Genomic DNA, 19656 nt, shown 5'->3' on the forward strand with positions numbered 1-19656 from the left:
AACATGGTTGTTGTTCAATAATAAAATTAATCCTCAAAAATACAACTTGCCTAATAATTCTGCACTGCCTGTAAGTACCTTCCCCCCATCATTTATCTCACAAAATGGCACTGCGGCAGGCTCTGGGGGCATTTTGGGATATTGCTCCCCCACATTCCTTGTATATCAGGTAACATGGAAGTGGACCTAGAAGTAGTGAAGCTGTAGCCGGGCTTAGTGGGCTTTGGGGGGTCATCTGCAGGATCATCCTAACCTTCTGGTGTATAGTATGTGACTATAGGGAGAAGGTGTAGTTGGGGCATAGGACAACTTCTCAAAGTTACCCCAATACTCAAACTATTGAATGGGTGATGGGAAATCTCAGTGCTCGGATTCAGTAATTTATAGCTGGGACATAAGCAGATGCTGATATATTTAAATGGCTGTGAGGTGACAATAAGCTTGTATAAGTATGTATATCACATCCTAGCACAGGATACACTAGGTCGGCTCTTACAGACTCTCCACAGGCTGAACTGTGCTCTTACTTCAGTACCATGACCAGCAGCACTGCCTCTTAGGAGCCTGGAAATGCTGGATGATGGTGCCAGTTTGTGCCGCAAAAATGAACGTTTGTGCCGGTTCGGTTCCTGAGATATTGCGCGTTAGATTTTTATGAAGCCCCGCCCATTTTCCACCCCATGTTCTTAAATTTCTAAAATAAATACACCATTCGTTTGTGCTGCGTTTGTGCTGCAAAAATGAACGTTTGCGCCGCTTTGGTTTCCGAGATATTGCGCACTTGATTTGCTGAAACCCCGCCCACTTTCCACCCCATGTTTTTAAATTTCAAAAAGAAATACACCATTCGTTTGTGCTGCGTTTGTGCTGGTTTGTGCAGCTTCATCTTCGTCACTGGGCATGCGCCGAGCCCAGTGACGTCCGATGCTCGCTCTTCCCTGCTGACTGAGGGAAGAGCGAGCATCGGACGTCACTGGGCTCGGCGCATGCCCAGTGACGAAGATGAAGCTGCCGCCCTCAGTCTCCTGATGATCGCACAGGCGCAGCCCTCAGTGGGTACTGCGCCTGTGCGAGACTTCGTTCGGCGTGAGGGAGGGGGAGGAGAGGGAGGGGAGGCTGTGGCAGGCTGGGGGCGGCGGTTAGAAAATACAAGGAAGGCGGGCTGGGCACTGAAAGAGGGGCGGTACTGGGCTCACTTGGAAGAAAAAAACGCCCCTCTGGGCACCTTCAGGACGCATTTCCTTATTGATCAAAGTCGTTTTTTGAAGTAACTGTTGGACGGATTTCAAGATAAAACAGCACAGCCTAATCCAGGTAAGCTGTGCTGCATGGCTGCTTTTAAATCGTTTTTTGGCTGAGGGGAGGTGACAGAATCCCTTTAAATTTCAAAAAGAAATACACCATTCGTTTGTGCTGCGTTTGTGCTGGTTTGTGCCGCAAAAATTAACGTTTGCGCCGCTTTGGTTTCCGAGATATTGCGCTTGATTTGCTAAAACCCCGCCCCTTTCCACCCCATGTTTTTAAATTTCAAAAAGAAATACACCATTCGTTTGTGCTGCGTTTGTGCTGGTTTGTGCAGCAAAAATTAACGTTTGCGCCGCTTTGGTTTCCGAGATATTGCGCTCGATTTGCTGAAACCCCGCCCACTTTCCACCCCATGTTCTTAAATTTCAGAAATAAATACACCATTCGTTTGTGCTGCGTTTGTGCTGGTTTGTGCCGCAAAAATGAACGTTTGTGCCGGTTCGGTTCCTGAGATATTGCGCGTTAGATTTTTATGAAGCCCCGCCCATTTTCCACCCCATGTTCTTAAATTTCAAAAAGAAATACACCATTCGTTTGTGCTGCGTTTGTGCTGGTTTGTGAAGCAAAAATTAACGTTTGCGCCGCTTTGGTTTCCGAGATATTGCGCTTGATTTGTTAAAACCCCGTCCACTTTCCACCCCATGTTTTTAAATTTCAAAAGGAAATACACCATTCGTTTGTGCTGCGTTTGTGCTGGTTTGTGCAGCAAAAATTAACGTTTGCGCCGCTTTGGTTTCCGAGATATTGTGCTCGATTTGCTGAAGCCACGCCCACTTTCCACCCCATGTTCTTAAATTTCAAAAATAAATACACCATTCATTTGTGCTGCGTTTGTGCTGGTTTGTGCTGCAAAAATGAACGTTTGCGCCGCTTTGGTTTCCGAGATATTGCGTGCTTGATTTGATGAAACCCCTCCCACTTTCTACCCCATGTTTTTAACCCTGACTCTAGACCCCCCAGGTGTGCTTCAGCTTGCTTTCCCCCCCCCCCCACAACTTTTTTGGGGCACAAGCATATTATATTTTTTTTTTCTGCGTACGCTGACTGTGGCTGTAAGATCCTTCAGTGGCCGGGACTCTTAGCGTCCGGCCACTGTTAGCGCATCGCACACCCCACCGCTGATCAACTTCAGACGGTTGATCAGCGAGTTTGAATAAAAAAAAAAAATCACATTTTTGGGCCTTTTTTTTATTTTTTTGTCTGTTAGGTTTAGGGTAAGGCCTCTTTCACACTTGCGTTGTCCGGATCCGGCGTGTACTCCACTTGCCGGAATTACACGCCGGATCCGGAAAAACGCAAGTGTGCTGAAAGCATTTGAAGACGGATCCGTCTTCAAAATGCTTTCAGTGTTACTATGGCACCCAGGACGCTATTAAAGTCCTGGTTGCCATAGTAGTAGTGGGGAGCGGGGGAGCAGCATACTTACCATCCGTGCGGCTCCCGGGGCGCTCCAGAGTGACGTCAGAGCGCCCCATGCGCATGGATGACGTGTCCATGTGATCACGTGATCTATGCGCTTGGGGCGCCCTGACGTCACTCTGGAGCGCCCCGGGAGCCGCACGGATGGTAAGTATGCTGCTCCCCGCTCCCCACTGCACTTTACCATGGCTGCCAGAAAAAGCTAAACGTCGCATCCGGCAATGCGCCGAAACGACGTTTAGCTTAAGGCCGGATCCGGATCAATGCCTTTCAATGGGCATTCATTCCGGATCCGGCCTTGCGGCAAGTGTTCCGGATTTTTGGCCGGAGCAAAAAGCGCAGCATGCTGCGCTATTTGCTGCGGCCAAAAAACGTTCCGTTCCGGAACTGAAGACATCCTGATGCATCCTGAAGGACGGACTGTCCATTCAGAATGCATTAGGAAAATCCTGATCAGTATTCTTCCGGCATAGAGCCCCGACGACGGAACTCTATGCCGGAAGACTATAATGCAGGTGTGAAAGAGCCCTAAGTTCCCGAACACCCGTCCCCCCACACACACCAAATAAAGTTTATCACACACACACACTCCCCTATGGCCCGCCGGATGTTCTAGGCGGCATATGCCCAGCTTGCCTCCGAGTCCAAGAGCCCCAGTGAGGACGAGGATGACCCCACTTTCCTTTTGTCATCCGCGTCCTCCTCATCATCTAGCGATGATGATGAGACCCCAAGGTGGCGGAGACGCTGCCAGGTGGAGCAAGGAGACCGCCATGCTAGGGACCCTGTGGCCCACACTAGTACGAGAAGCTCTGGGGCTCGTACTAGTTTTCCGGCCCACCAGTTAAGTCCACCGGAGCCCCCTACCGGTGAACTTGTCTGGTATACTCCAGAGCGTTTTGAGCCTGTGATTCCTGATTTTGTAGGCCAACCAGGAATCCAGATTTCCACAGTGGGCTTCACTGAATGCGACTACTTTAGTCTTTTTTTCAGTGACTCCTTTGTGAATCTGATGTTGGAGCAGATGAACCTGTACGCCCCACAGTTCATTGCTCAACATCCGGGCTCCTTTTTGGCTAGGCCCGGTGGCTGGACTCCGGTCTGTGCAGCCAAGATGAGGACGTTTTGGGGCCTCGTGCTGCATATGGGCCTAGTCAAGAAACCTAGTGTCAGGCATTACTGGAGTGGGGACGTCCTCTACCAGACCCCACTTTACAATTATGCAGATAATGCAGCATGTCCCCCCCAAGGTGATCCTGCCTATGACCGCCTGTACAAAATCAGGCCGGTCATCGATCACTTTGGGGCCAAATTTGTGCAGGTCTATGTACCTGGAAGGGAAGTTGCGGTTGATGAGTCTCTCATTGCTTTCAAGGGGAGACTCATTATCCGCCAGTATGTTCCCTCTAAGCGGGGGAGGTATGGCGTGAAGCTGTACAAACTTTATGAGAGTACCTCAGGGTGCACTTACCACGAACAGGTGGTAAGCCTTATCTAGCAGTGGGTGCATAAGGTCCCACACAAGTTTCCCGCTAACACCCAGAGTGGGGGAACATTCTGGGGGTTGAATACGGGAATCTCGCCCCTCGTACACACAAAACTTGTAAGGGCACCCTGAGGTACTCTCACAAAGTTTGTACAGCTTCACGCCATACCTCCCCCGCTTAGAGGGAGCATACTGGCGGATAATGAGTCTCCCCTTGAAAGAAATGAGAGACTCATCAACCGCGACTTCCCTTCCAGGTACATAGACCTGCACAAATTTGGCCCCAAAGTGATCGATGACCGGCCTGATTTTGTACAGGCGGTCATAGGCAGAATCACCTTGGGGGGGACATGCTGCATTATCTGCATAATTGTAAAGTGGGGTCTGGTAGAGGATGTCCCCACTCCAGTAATGCCTGACACTAGGTTTCTTGACTAGGCCCATATGCAGCACGAGGCCCCAAAACGTCCTCATCTTGGCTGCACAGACCGGAGTCCAGCCACCGGGCATAGCCAAAAAGGAGCCCGGATATTGAGCAATGAACTGTGGGGCGTACAGGTTCGTCTGCTCCAACATCAGATTCACAAAGGGGTCACTGAAAAAAAGACTAAAGTAGTCGCATTCAGTGAAGCCCACTGTGGAAATCTGGATTCCTGGTTGGCCTACAAAATCAGGAATCACGGGCTCAAAACGCTCTGGGGGTATACCAGACAAGTTCACCGGTAGGGGGCTCCGGTGGACTTAACTGGTGGGCCGGAAAACTAGTACAAGCCCCAGAGCTTCTCGTACTAGTGTGGGCCACAGGGTCCCTAGCATGGCGGTCTCCTTGCTTCACCAGGCGGCGTCTCCGCCGCCTTGGGGTCTCATCATCATCGCTAGCTGATGAGGAGGACGCGGATGACAAAAGGAAAGTGGGGTCATCCTCGTCCTCACTGGGGCTCTTGGACTCGGAGGCAAGCTGGGCATATGCCGCCTAGAACATCCGGCGGGCCATAGGGGAGTGTGTGTGTGTGATAAACTTTATTTGGTGTGCGTGTGTGTGGGGGGACGGGTGTTCGGGAACTTACCCTAAACCTAACAGACAAAAAAATAAAAAAAGGCCCAAAAATGTGATTTTTTTTATTTTTATTCAAACTCGCTGATCAACCGTCCGAAGTTGATCAGCGGTCGGGCGTGCGATGCGCTAACAGTCAGCGTATGCAGAAAAAAAATATATAATATGCTTGTGCCCCCAAAAAAGTTGTGGGGGGAGGCGGGAGGGGGCAAGCTGCAGCGCACCTGGGGGGTCTAGAGTCAGGGTTAAAAACATGGGGTGGCAAGTGGGAGGGGTTTCATCAAATCAAGCACGCAATATCTCGGAAACCAAAGCGGCGCAAACGTTCATTTTTGCAGCACAAACCAGCACAAACGCAGCACAAACGAATGGTGTATTTCCTTTTGAAATTTAAAAACATGGGGTGGAAAGTGGGCGGGGTTTTAGCAAATCAAGCGCAATATCTCGGAAACCAAAGCGGCGCAAACGTTAATTTTTGCGGCACAAACCAGCACAAACGCAGCACAAACGAATGGTGTATTTCCTTTTGAAATTTAAGAACATGGGGTGGAAAGTGGGCGTGGCTTCAGAAAATCGAGCGCAATATCTTGGAAACCAAAGCGGCGCAAACGTTTATTTTTGCAGCACAAACGCAGCACAAACGAATGGTGTATTTATTTCTGAAATTTAAGAACATGGGGTGGAAAGTGGGCGGGGTTTCAGCAAATCGAGCGCAATATCTCGGAAACCAAAGCGGCGCAAACGTTAATTTTTGCTGCACAAACCAGCACAAACGCAGCACAAACGAATGGTGTATTTCTTTTTGAAATTTAAAAACATGGGGTGGAAAGTGGGCGGGGTTTTAGCAAATCAAGCGCAATATCTCGGAAACCAAAGCGGCGCAAACGTTAATTTTTGCGGCACAAACCAGCACAAACGCAGCACAAACGAATGGTGTATTTCTTTTTGAAATTTAAGAACATGGGGTGGAAAATGGGCGGGGCTTCATAAAAATCTAACGCGCAATATCTCAGGAACCGAACCGGCACAAACGTTCATTTTTGCGGCACAAACCAGCACAAACGCAGCACAAACTAATGGTGTATTTCTTTTTGAAATTTAAAAACATGGGGTGGAAAGTGGGCGGGGTTTCAGCAAATCAAGTGCGCAATATCTCGGAAACCAAAGCGGCGCAAACGTTCATTTTTGCAGCACAAACCAGCACAAATGCAGCACAAACGAATGGTGTATTTATTTTAGAAATTTAAGAACATGGGGTGGAAAATGGGCGGGGCTTCAGAATATCAAGTGCGCAATATCTCGGAAACCAAAGCGGCGCAAACATTCATTTTTGCAGCACAAACCAGCACAAACGCAGCACAAACGAATGGTGTATTTATTTTAGAAATTTAAGAACATGGGGTGGAAAATGGGCGGGGCTTCATAAAAATCTAACGCGCAATATCTCAGGAACCGAACCGGCACAAACGTTCATTTTTGCGGCACAAACCAGCACAAACGCAGCACAAACGAATGGTGTATTTATTTTTGAAATTTAAGAACATGGGGTGCCAACTTCACACAGGTGCAAAATCCTCCGCTCTGTGGCAATAATTCTCCTCCCACAGCCGTTTAACATAGCAGGCTCCACATTTTCATAGGTGGCATGGCCAGCCCCGTCACAGTGGGAAGGGAGACACGCTTTCCTTCCTTCTCCACGTGCGGCCGCTGAACATGGCGTGCGCTGCACAGTAGTGCAGCTTGGTGTAGACCAAGTGACAATCCCGCTATTAAACCGAACTGGGTATAAATATATCTAAAAAGTATCAAGACTTCAGTACCCGGTGCCACCCTAGTCCATAGGGGGTGAGATGGGTCTGATGTTTAAAGATGGCAAGAACCACGGAATGATTAAAGTGCATGGAAGGACCACTCCATACAGAGGTCTAGATTGTGCACCCCTTAGACCTGGTGACCAACTATGTGCACGATGGGTAATGGATAAACTTTTTTTTTTGCAGTCCGAGCCTGGGAAAGTGACCGCAGCTGTAAAGAAAGCCTTGGATGTTGGGTACAAGCACCTTGACTGCGCCTTTCTCTATCAGAATGAGAATGAAGTCGGGGAAGGCATTCAAGAGAGGATCAAGGAAGGAGTGCTAAAGAGAGAGGAGCTGTTTGTTACTAGCAAGGTAAAAAAAAAGTCCTGCAGACGCCTTCAGAAAGAGTTTTATGACTGTTTAGACGATCTGAAGAAGGTTCTGCTGGAACAGTGCCACTTTTGTCCAGGTGGTTGTGTCCTCATTATCCTCAATGTAAATGGGACTGAGCTGCAATACCAGACAAGCCCAATGGACAAGAGTGGTGATGTTTCTAGAGGAGCAGGAAATGGTAGCTACTTGCTAAAACCTTGTCTATAAAATATTATATAAAAAAAAAATTAGTGCCTGCATTTTTATGTGATGGGCAGCAACAAGCATTATTTCATTTATTTATATTTTCTTTGTGATTTAGCTATGGTCAACCTTCCATGAAAAATCTATGGTGAGAGGAGCCTGCGAGAAAACTCTTGCCTCTCTGAAGCTCGATTACTTGGACCTCTACCTCATACATTGGCCAACAGGGTTTAAGGTATAATCACAAGGGTGACCACTGTATTTGAATATGGGACCTGGCTGTGACATTACTGGTCATAGAATATTTAGGATTATCAGATTGTCCTTGAAAACCGTATGACATTCATTTGTAAGGTAAGAACCTTCAGAACGGATGCGCATCTCCATTTTTAAACACAACTTCATTCTTAAACAGCATCTGTCAGCAGATTTGTACCCATGAAACTGGCTGACCGTTTACATGTGTGGTTGGCAGCTGAAGGCATGAGCCTCTAAAAGCAACAGGGGCGTTACCATTACACCTAGAGGCTCTGCTCTCTCTGTAACTGCTGTGCCGTGATTGACAGAGCCAGGTGTGATGGTGTTTCACTACCTTGTCCTATCAAAGTGCAGAGAGAGCAGAGCCTCTAGGTGTAATGGTAACGCCCCCGTTGCCCCTAGAGGCTCATTTGCATATATTAAAACTTCATTTTTCTCAACAATGACCCACATATGAACATGGAACCAACACAGATGCCTTCAGCTGCCAAGTGCACATGCAACAGGTTAGCCAGTTTCATAGGTACAAATCTGCTTACAGATGCTCTAAAAATTTTCTTAGAGGCCAGAGATCCATGTCTCCTGCATATAATTAAATTATTTCTATGTGCCTTTAGTCACCACTAGGGTGAGCTTCAGAGTTAACTTTGTACTGTACATATTCTTGACTGCTGTGGGGCGCTTTATAAGGCTACTTTCACACTAGCGTTCGTCGGCCCGCTCGTGAGCTCCGTTTGAAGGGGCTCACGAGCGGACCCGAACGCAGCCGTCCAGCCCTGATGCAGTCTGAATGGAGCGGATCCGCTCAGACTGCATCCGTCTGGCGGCGTTCAGCCTCCGCTCCGCACGGACAGGCGGACAGCTGAACGCTGCTTGCAGCGTTCGGGTGACCGCCTGGCCGTGCGGAGGCGTGCGGATCCGTCCAGACTTACAATGTAAGTCAATGGGGACGGATCCGTTTGAAGATGCCACAATATGGCTCAATCTTCAGGTGGATCCGTCCCCCATTGACTTTACATTGAAAGTCTGGACGGATCCGTACGAGGCTATTTTCACACTTAGCTGTTATATGCTAAAATAATGCAGACGGATCCGTTCTGAACTGAGCCTCCGTCTGCATTATTATGATCGGATCCGTTCAGAACGGATCCGATCGAACGCTAGTGTGAAAGTAGCCTAAGTATGTATGCTATAAGCTCCCTCTAATGGTGGCTGCACCCAAATAGAATTGTATAATATAACTGTTGTGACAGGGTGTCACAATGTTTTGCAGAGAAAGTGCTGGATGGTGTGTACATTGCACCAAGTTTCTAGCACTTCATGTGTTAAAAGGCTCCAGGAAGGTTTGGTTTTCCTTGTATCCAGAAGCTTTCTGGGAGAAGGAAAACCACTTTAGGGTCCTGGAGCCGGTCAGGGAAGAGTTGGGTGGGTTCCCTGACCACCCGGAGCCAGTCCGGGTTTTACCTCCCTGGGGGACTGCTCACACAGATGTACTAATTAAGTCAGCAGCCCTGACCCAGGAGCTCTCTCTCTGGCAGTCTGTTTGAGAAGCTGCAAGCCCAGGAGCTCTGAGAGCGGTCGCTTTTCTGTCTAACTACTGAACTGTAAGTTGCTCTGTTTTCCCCTTGAAAACGCTTTTTGTGTTTGTGTTATGAGTTTAGCTAGGGCTGCCGAGTGAGATAGGCAGGAGCCAGACGGCTATTGTTGTTTTTGGTTTTGTTTGTTAATTTGAGCAACTTGCAAAATAAACTAGCAACAGTGTGACGCACAAGCTACAAAGGTGTCAGTGTACCTGTTTCGGCCCAAAACAACCCCGCAGGAAGGCGTAACAGTTCACAAATTGGTGTCGGATGCGGGCACACGGATCCCTACCAGATACCACCCATCTAGCAACTTGAATTGCATTTCATCTTATCATCCAGTACGATGGAAGACCTGGTGTTGAGGTTGGCACAAGCCTGTGCAACCCAGCAAGAGGCAAATGCAGTCCAGCGAGAGACTAATGCCAGACATGAAAAGGCTTTGGCTGCCCAGCAGGAGGCGCAGCAGGAAATTGTACGTCTGTTGAGTTCTCAGGTGTCTGCACTAGCTGAGGCTCGGAAAGACAGAGAAACTCTTACAGAGGTTCTGCAGCAGCTGGCGAATACGCATCCGGATCGACCTAGCAATAGTGGGTTGATCAAAGCAAGCCATTTTCTTCAGAAAATGACCCCACACGATGACGTGGAAGCGTTTCTGAATACTTTTGAACGTACCGCAGATCGGGAGGCGTGGCCTAAGCCTCAGTGGGCGGGGTTGGTTGCTCCATTTCTAACTGGTGACTCTCAGAAAGCGTATTTTGATTTGTCTGCCGAGGATGCCCAGGACTACGAGAAGCTAAAGCTTGAAATTCTCCGCCGTTTGGGTGTCACTCCTGCTGTGCGGGCCCAACGCGTGCACCGCTGGAATTACCAACCTAATAAGTCTCCCAGGTCACAGATGCATGACCTAATTTATCTGGTACGAAAGTGGTTGCAACCTGAGATACTCACGGCACCCCAGATTGTCGAAAGGGTCACAATGGATCGCTTCCTGACAGCGCTGCCGTATGAATTAAGAAAATGGGTCAGTCACGCTGATCCAAAGTCTGCCAATGAGTTAGTTGAGATGGTTGAACGCTACCTCGCAGCAGAGGGGTTTTTGGCAGTGGGGTCTGACCCCGAGAACTTGCCTGTAAAGCGGCGTCTGCCCGCAGTGGCGGGGAGAGGCGCCTCAACCTTAAATGCTGATCCTGTTTTGAAAACGTGGGTGAAAACCAACATGGATACTAGGCTGCTGAAAGAGACCCTACCAGGCTCCGGTGTCCAGTGCTGGAGGTGCAAAGCCCGAGGGCATGTGGCTGCTAAATGTCCTGACGTCCCAGTACCTATGGAGTGTGGAGCCGCTCGGCGCCTTTCCTTCTTTGCTCATCCAGCGTGTCTGACATCTGCGCTTGCTCACATGGCACAAGTCAAAGTGGATGGAAGGAGTGTCCAGGCCTTGCTGGATTCTGGGAGCCTCGTTACGCTTGTACACTCAGACCTGGTAGCTCCAGACCAGCTGAAAAACCAGTGCATGGGTGTTGTGTGCATACATGGTGATGCAAAAAGTTATGGTACAGCGGTGGTCCCCATTGAGACTCAGTTTGGTGTGACATCCCATGAGGTTGGAGTGTCTAAATCCCTGATGCATAGTGTCATACTAGGGCGGGACTTTCCTTTGTTCTGGGACCTGTTGGCGGTCGACTTTCCACCTCAAGTTTCCCTAAGTGTGAGAGATGAAACTCTGGCTAGCCTGCCTAACTTTGGGGATTCCGGTTCTGAAGCACCGGCCGGTGGACTGACCCCAGTTGAGCCTGACCAGTTTCCCTTCTCTGTGCTAGTGGGGGAATCCGAGAGACCACAAGAGTCTGTGGAAGAGTTACCTATGCCAGAAATAAACTGCTCTCAAGATAACTTTGGCACATCCCAACTGAGGGACCCAACGTTAACTCATGCTTGGGAAAATGTGGCTGTGGTTAATGAGGTTGCCCACAGTACAGGCTTGGAGAAGGTGTACCCTCACTTTGCTGTCAACCATGATCTTCTCTATCGTGTTGATAATATAAGGAGTGAAGTCGTAGAGCAACTAGTTGTTCCCAAATCGCATAGGAAAGTGGTACTTGACCTGGCTCATAAAAACCCCATGGGAGGACACCTGGCAGCCGAGAAAACGCAGCAACGGGTACTCCAGAGGTTTTTTTGGCCTGGCATATTTGCAGAAATCAAACGATTCTGTTCGTCTTGCCCAGAATGTCAGTTGACGTCCCCTGCGCCTCATTACCGGGGACCCTTGGTACCGTTACCCATCATTGAGGTACCTTTTCACCGGATTGCAATGGATTTGGTGGGGCCCCTGGTGAAATCTGCAAAGGGACATCAATACATTCTTGTGGTGTTAGACTATGCCACTAGGTATCCCGAGGCGGTTCCTCTGCGGAACACGTCAGCTAAAACAATTGCCCGGGAGCTGTTTCATATGTTTGCTAGAACAGGCATTCCAAAAGAGATCCTGACGGATCAAGGAACGCCTTTTATGTCAAACGTAATGAAAGGTTTGTGTAAGCTGCTGGGTATAAAACAGTTAAGGACATCTGTCTATCACCCTCAAACTGATGGGTTGGTTGAGCGCTTCAACAAAACCCTCAAGAGAATGTTAAAAAGGGTCGTTGAGGCAGACGGGAGAGATTGGGATTGCCTGCTCCCCTACTTGATGTTTGCTGTTCGTGAGGTGCCTCAGTCGTCTACTGGGTTTTCCCCGTTTGAGCTTTTGTATGGGCGACAACCCCGGGGGCTTTTGGATATTGCAAAGGAGTCGTGGGAAGAGGAGCCCTCTCCCCACCGCTCCGTGGTGGAACATGTTCTACAGATGCAGGATCGCATCACAGCTGTAATGCCCATAGTACAAGACCATATGAGGCAGGCTCAAGAGGCCCAAAGTCGCATATACAATCGGGGAGCCAGACTCAGGGTTTTTCAGCCGGGTGACCGGGTCCTGGTTCTGGTTCCCACCGTTGAAAGCAAATTCCTAGCAAAATGGCAAGGGCCCTATGAGGTTGTAGAGAAGATAGGGGAGGTGAACTATAAAGTCCACCAACCTGACAAACGGAAAAAAATGCAAATTTATCATGTCAATTTAATAAAGGCCTGGAAGGAACCGTTAGTTTCTATGGCGGCTGAGCCTCTCAGCCCTACACTTCAGAGGGAAGTTACTGAGGTGAAGGTCTCGGAGACTTTGTCAAGGGCACAAGCCCAAGAGGTAAAGGAATTCCTCCTTAGGAATGCTGATGTGTTTTCAGAGTGGCCAGGTTGCACTCATGTAATTAAGCATGATATTGTTACAGATCCACAAGCTCGGGTTCGCTTGAAGCCATATCGCATTCCTGAAGCTCGCAGACAGACAGTAGCCGGTGAGATCCAGAGAATGTTGGAGCTAGGTGTTATTGAGCCGTCCCATAGTGATTGGTCTAGCCCTGTGGTGTTGGTACCAAAACCGGATGGGTCCTGGCGGTTTTGCAACGACTTTCGCAAATTAAACGATATCTCAAAGTTTGACGCTTATCCCATGCCACGCGTGGATGAGTTGATAGAAAGGTTAGGTCCAGCCAGGTGCATTACCACCCTAGATCTAACCAGAGGTTATTGGCAGATTCCACTTACTTCAACGGCTAGGGAAAAGACAGCATTTTCTACTCCTCAGGGCCTATTCCAGTATGTGAGAATGCCGTTTGGGCTTCATGGGGCCCCTGCCACCTTTCAGAGGTTGATGGATGAAGTCCTTAGGCCACACCGGCACTTCGCGTCGGCCTACCTTGACGACGTGGTGATATTCAGCTCGGATTGGGAAAGTCATCTTCCCAAGGTCCAAGCGGTGGTAAACTCAATTCGTCAGGCTGGTCTGACGGCCAATCCCAAGAAATGTGCCCTGGGCCTTGAAGAGGCACGATACCTAGGGTACATTATTGGTAAAGGCCTCATCAAGCCTCAGGCTCAAAAGGTACAGGCAATTAAGGAGTGGCCTCAACCTTGCACAAAAAAACAGGTGAGGACGTTTCTGGGCATGGTAGGGTATTACCAAAGGTTTATTCCAGATTTTGCCACCATAGCTGCTCCGCTTACGGACCTAATCAAGGGCAAAAGCTCAGGGGGAATTTCTTGGAACAAAGATGCTGAGGTTGCGTTCTGTAAACTCAAGGAGGTGTTATGCAGTAGGCCAGTTTTGATCGCTCCTGATTTCAAAAAAAAGTTTGTTGTTCAAACAGATGCTTCCAATGTGGGCCTAGGGGCCGTGTTGTCACAGTTGGTGCATGGAGAAGAACACCCAGTGATATATTTGAGTAGGAAGCTAACCCCAGCTGAGAAAAACTATAGTATTGTGGAGCGCGAGTGTTTGGCCATCAAGTGGGCTTTAGAGACTCTGCGATATTATCTGCTCGGCCGTCAATTTCAGTTAGTGACAGATCACTCCCCTCTTACCTGGATGTCACGGGCCAAAGACCATAATGCAAGGGTGACCCGCTGGTTCCTGTCACTACAGGACTATAATTTCTCAGTGGAGCACAGAGCAGGAAAGCTGCAGGCCAATGCTGACGCTCTCTCCCGAACTCATTGTATGTTCTCGGAAAGTGTCCGTACCCACGGGTTCGAACAGAGGGAGGGGGTATGTGACAGGGTGTCACAATGTTTTGCAGAGAAAGTGCTGGATGGTGTGTACATTGCACCAAGTTTCCAGCACTTCATGTGTTAAAAGGCTCCAGGAAGGTTTGGTTTTCCTTGTATCCAGAAGCTTTCTGGGAGAAGGAAAACCACTTTAGGGTCCTGGAGCCGGTCAGGGAAGAGTTGGGTGGGTTCCCTGACCACCCGGAGCCAGTCCGGGTTTTACCTCCCTGGGGGACTGCTCACACAGATGTACTAATTAAGTCAGCAGCCCTGACCCAGGAGCTCTCTTTCTGGCAGTCTGTTTGAGAAGCTGCAAGCCCAGGAGCTCTGAGAGCGGTCGCTTTTCTGTCTAACTACTGAACTGTAAGTTGCTCTGTTTTCCCCTTGAAAACGCTTTTTGTGTTTGTGTTATGAGTTTAGCTAGGGCTGCCGAGTGAGATAGGCAGGAGCCAGACGGCTATTGTTTTTGGTTTTGTTTGTTAATTTGAGCAACTTGCAAAATAAACTAGCAACAGTGTGACGCACAAGCTACAAAGGTGTCAGTGTACCTGTTTCGGCCCAAAACAAGCCCGCAGGAAGGCGTAACAGTTCACACTGTGTATACAGTGCTGCCCATAATTATTCATACCCCTGGCAAATTTTGACTTTAAGTTACTTTTATTCAACTAGCAAGTAATTTTTTGACGGGAAATGACATAGGTGTCCCCCAAAAGATAATAAGACGATGTACAAGAGGCATTATTGTGGGAAAAAAAAACATTTCTCAGCTTTTATTTACATTTGAGCAAAAAGTGTCCAGTCCAAAATTATTCATACCTTTCTCAGTAATCAATAGAAAAGCCTTTATTGGCTATTACAGCAATCAAACGCTTCCTATAATTGCAGACCAGCTTTTTCCATGTCTCCACAGCTATTTTTGCCAATTCATCTTTAGCAATGAGCTCCAAATCTTTCAGGTTGGAGGGTCTTCTTGCCATCACCCTGATCTTTAGCTCCCTCCACAGATTCTCAATTGGATTCAAGTCTGGACTCCAAAACGTTAATGTTGTTGTCTGCTAACCATTTCTTCACCACTTTTGCTGTGTGTTTTGGGTCATTGTCATAATAAAATGTCCACTGGTGCCCAAGGCCAAGTTTCTCTCCAGACTGCCTGATGTTGTCGTTGAGAATCCTCATGTATTGCTTTTTTTTTCATGGTGCCGTTTACTGTGATTAGGTTCCCTGGTCCATTGGCTGCAAAACACCCCCAAAGCATTAGGTTCCCACCACCATGTTTGACAGTGGGGATGGTGTTCTTTGGGTTGAAGGCTTCTCCTTTTTTACGCGAAATGAAGGAAACATCATTGTGACCAAACAATTCCATTTTTGTTTCATCTGACCATAACACAGAAGATGAGAAGTCTTCTTCTATGTCCAGATGAGCTTTTGCAAAGGCCAAGCAAGCTTTTGTGTGCCTTATCTGGAGAAGTGGCGTCCTCCTTGGTTTGCATCCATGAAACCCAGCAGTGTGCAGTTTGTCTGCCTTGAGACATTGCCACCAGCAGAGCCCAGATTCAGCAGGATGGCCTTGGTGGTGATCCTTGGATTCTTTTTCACCTCTCTAACTATCCTCCTGGCCAGCACATGTGTCACTTTTGGCTTCTGACCACGTCCTCTGAGATTTTACACAGTGCGGAACATCTTGTATTTTTTAATAATACTTTGCACTGTAGCCACTGGAACTTGAAAACATTTAGAAATGGCCTTGTAGCCCTATCCTGACTTGTGAGTAGCCACAATGCGCAGCCGCAGGTCCCTACTGAGCTCCTTTGTCTTAGCCATGACTGTCCACAAACCAACTGCAGAGAGCTGCTGTTTTTCGCCTGTTGAGTTGATTAAAACAGGGTAATTAGGATGCTTTAAAACAGCTTGGACTATTTGGAATGGTATAGAACTTTTGATTTTCCCACAGACTGTGACAGTTTGTGAAGGGTATGAATAATTTTGGACTGGAAACTTTTTGCTCAAATGTAAATAAAAGCTGAGAAATTTTATTTTTCCCACAATAATGCCTCTTGTACATCGTCTTATTATCTTTTGGGAGATGCCTGTCATTTCCCGTCAAAAAATTACTTGCTGGTTGAATAAAAGTAACTTTAAGTCAAAATTTGCCAGGGTTATGAATAATTATGGGCAGTACTGTATAGGCGATTTGGAGCTCTTGCTCAGAAAAATGTATGCAATCTCTCTGCACAGAACTTTGGACGAAAAAAAATTAAATGAGGTTCATAGTTGGTATTTTTATGATTTGATTGCTAACAGATATGTTCTATTACATTTATTGATTTGCAGTTATTTCTTTGGCAGGCTGGAGAGGCTTTTTTCCCCACTGATGAGCAGGGACAAGTGATACCGAGTGACACGCATTTCTTAAATACATGGGAGGTAGGTTATACAGTTAAATGTTGTACAATGCGTATCCATGTTTTCTTAAAAGGTGCAGGGCACTTGTTGGCTCTCCTGGCTGGTCTATTTTAGTAAATACTGTGTTCCCATGTGAAATAACAATGCTAGTATGTCTATTTGTAGAACTCTTCTTTTTTTATTTTTTATTTGCTATCTCTGCATGTGGGTTTGTGAACAAGTGTATTAGGTGCTTCATACAGTGGCCTTTGTAGATAAGAACCCCCAAAAATTGCCGTATCCGTAAGGGGTTACAGAGGTTGTATCATGAGACAGCCCCTTTCATACTGAAGTCACCCAGCTGAAATAGCTGATTTTGCAGAGGGAAGCTGCAAACAACCAGACTCATCCCCTGCACTGGCCTCTACAGGAAAGATTTGTTACTGCCAGGGCCGGCCTTTGGGGTGTGCGAGCTGTGCGGCCGCACAGGGCGCCAGGGCAACAGGGCGCCCGGCGGCCGACACAGCTCGCAGTCGGTTTCTTACAGCAGGCCAGCCCGAGATTGTGTGAGGCGAGCCTGGCGAGCTGAGCCGCTGCAGCTGCCAGGTCAGGTTCCGGAGCGTGGAAAAGGAGCTTAGGGGTGCAGGAACAGAGAGCTGCGGAAGGATCCGCTCAATGTGTGAGGGTGGCGACCGGTGCTCTGCAGACAGGGAGGGAGCAGAAGACTTCAAATAGTGAGTACCTGTTCTTATTGTTTTTTTTACCAAATATCTTTCATTAAATGGGGGCAGGGTCTAATTAAGGGGGGCAGGGGACTGGATAAGGGTGACAGACACTGGATATGAATTGATTAAGGGGGCAGGGGACTGGATAAGGTTGACACTGGGTATGATTAAGGGGGGCAGGGGACTGGGTAAAGGTGACAGGATATGATTAAGGGGGGCAGGAGACTGGGTATGATTAAGGCCCTTAATCATACCCAGTGTCACCCATTGCCAGTCTCCTGCCCCCCTTAATCATACCCAGTGTCACCCAGAGCCAGTCCCCTGCCCCCCTTAATCATACCCAGTCACCTTTACCCAGTCCCCTGCCCTTCTTAATCATACCCAGTGTCACCCTTACCCAGTCCCCTGCCCCCTCAATTAGACCCTGCCCCCTTAATCATACCCAGTGTCACCCAGAGCAAGTCCCCTGCCTCCCTTAATCATACCCTGTCACCTTTACCCAGTCCCCTGCCCCCCTTAATAATATCCAGTGTCAAACAAAGCCAGTCCTCTGCCCCTTAATCATACCCAGTGTCACCCTTATCCAGTCCCCTGCCCCCTTAAACATACCCAGTGTCTGTCACCCTTAATTTAAGGTGAGCAGTGTCACCGCCAGACATCTGAGAAGCTCTGACAGATGTTCTTCAGAACCTCCTGCTTGAGGTTCTTTTGTTTTGCTTTCGTTTTGTCATCTCGTTTCCCTCTCTCAGCTGTCATCTAGTTGCACTGATTGCATCCCTTTTAAATCCCCTCCCATACTGCATCACTATGCGGTTTATACAACTTCCTGGAGTGTGTACATGCTGGATGCTACAACTGATGCTTCTACAGATAAGTTTGTTAATTTATTTGTGTTTTCCTGTTTGCTTGATCCTAGGTGACCCTGACTCCCTCCGTATTAAGTGTAGGGAGCCGGTGGTCGTGTCCCCTCACTATTATAGGGTGTTCAGGTGTCATACAGTCGAGGCACGAGGGCATGCAATTTTCTATCATAGAGATCTTTGCATGGGCTGAGAAGACAGGGAGAGTTTCAGGGCTTAAATAGGGGTCACCCTTTTGTTCCTTAGTTTCGGATCAAGCCAGTCGGATCCTTATTTGTAACTTCTTGTTTTCTGTTACACCATCCGTGACAGGCAGGGTCTAATTGAGGGGGCAGGGGACTGGGTAAGGGTGACACTGGGTATGATTAAGAAGGGCAGGGGACTGGGTAAAGGTAGGGTTGGGCGATATACCGGTATCACGATATACCGCGGTATTTAAAAAACGGCGATATGGCGATATCGCTGTTTCCTAAATACTGCGGTATATTTCGTGACGTGATCGCTTTAAAAACTGCGTCCGCGGCTGCCCTCCCCCATCATTATCTACCAATTTCTTCCAGCAGCGGCTCCTCCTGCCTGCTCCGAATGTGCTGTCTCTGCCCACCGACCGACATCTCACGTTGGAATCAGGTGACGCCCCCAGGCTGAGTTGAGCAGCGCAGTACAGCAGCGACTGCTGAGTCGGCTCAGTCTCCAGTGAACCGAAGGTCAGGAGGGACTTACAATGTATAGTTATTGCAGGGACTCAGATAATCGTCTGAGAGTTTATTAGTTAAAAGAATTGAATGAGTCAGACACGTGTCACCGAGTCCCTGCCAGGCTTCCTGCTCTGCTACATGCTACACTGCTGCATGCACCCTGTACACACTCCCCACCCCCCCGGACGGACTTGTCGGGGGACAGGGAGCCGCAGAGCAGGAAGCCTGGCAGGGACTCGGTGACACGTCTCTGACTCATTCTATTCTTTTAACTAATAAACTCTTAGACGATTCTCTGAGTCCCTGCAGGACTCCCCCTGTGCTGTGAGTCAGTGCTGGACTGCTGGTTGCCTCTGATTGGTTGGAGGGTGGGGAGGGGCGGGGCTAGCTTCCACTGTAGGCTCCTATTACACTGCCTGCTGCTGCCTCTATGCTAATCGCAGTGAGCCATCATGAGTCCCTCCAGTACCTCCCCCATGACATGATGAGCAAGGAGGAATTATGGTGGTGGTGGCAGCCTGGCAGGCAGGTGGCAAGTAACAGTCACACAGGTGTCCATAAGACATGCTGCCCCCCACAAGCTCCATACTGTATGTAATGTCTCCTTTTGTGGCTGCTGCCAGCTGCCCCCATACTGTAATGTCTCCTTGTGGCTGCTCTGCTGCCCCCATACTGTAGTGTCTCCTTGTGGCTGCGCTGCTGCCCCCATACTGTAATGTCTCCTTGTGGCTGCGCTGCTTCCCCTATACTGTAATGTCTCCTTTTGGCTGCTGCTCTCATCATCATGTCTCCTTGTGGCTGCTGCTCTCATCATCATGTCTCCTGCTGGCTGCTGCCCCATAGTCCATTATAACGTCCCCTTGTGTCCCCCCCCCCCATACA

The 19656-nt window shown here is 48.5% G+C and overlaps 1 protein-coding gene across 1 annotated transcript in view; it reads left to right on the forward strand.

The window, feature by feature from the left end:
- The window catches only part of LOC122928562 (aldo-keto reductase family 1 member B1-like), a 57517-nt gene that overhangs the window by 16158 nt on the left and 21703 nt on the right, over positions 1–19656 (forward strand). Inside the window, exons 2-4 of the mRNA XM_044281531.1 lie at positions 7265–7432; positions 7755–7871; positions 16456–16533. Of these exons, the coding sequence (XP_044137466.1) occupies positions 7265–7432; positions 7755–7871; positions 16456–16533 (363 nt within the window). The remainder of the gene's footprint in view (positions 1–7264; positions 7433–7754; positions 7872–16455; positions 16534–19656) is intronic.

This window comes from Bufo gargarizans, chromosome 2, assembly GCF_014858855.1.
Source record: "Bufo gargarizans isolate SCDJY-AF-19 chromosome 2, ASM1485885v1, whole genome shotgun sequence".
NCBI lineage: Eukaryota > Metazoa > Chordata > Amphibia > Anura > Bufonidae > Bufo > Bufo gargarizans.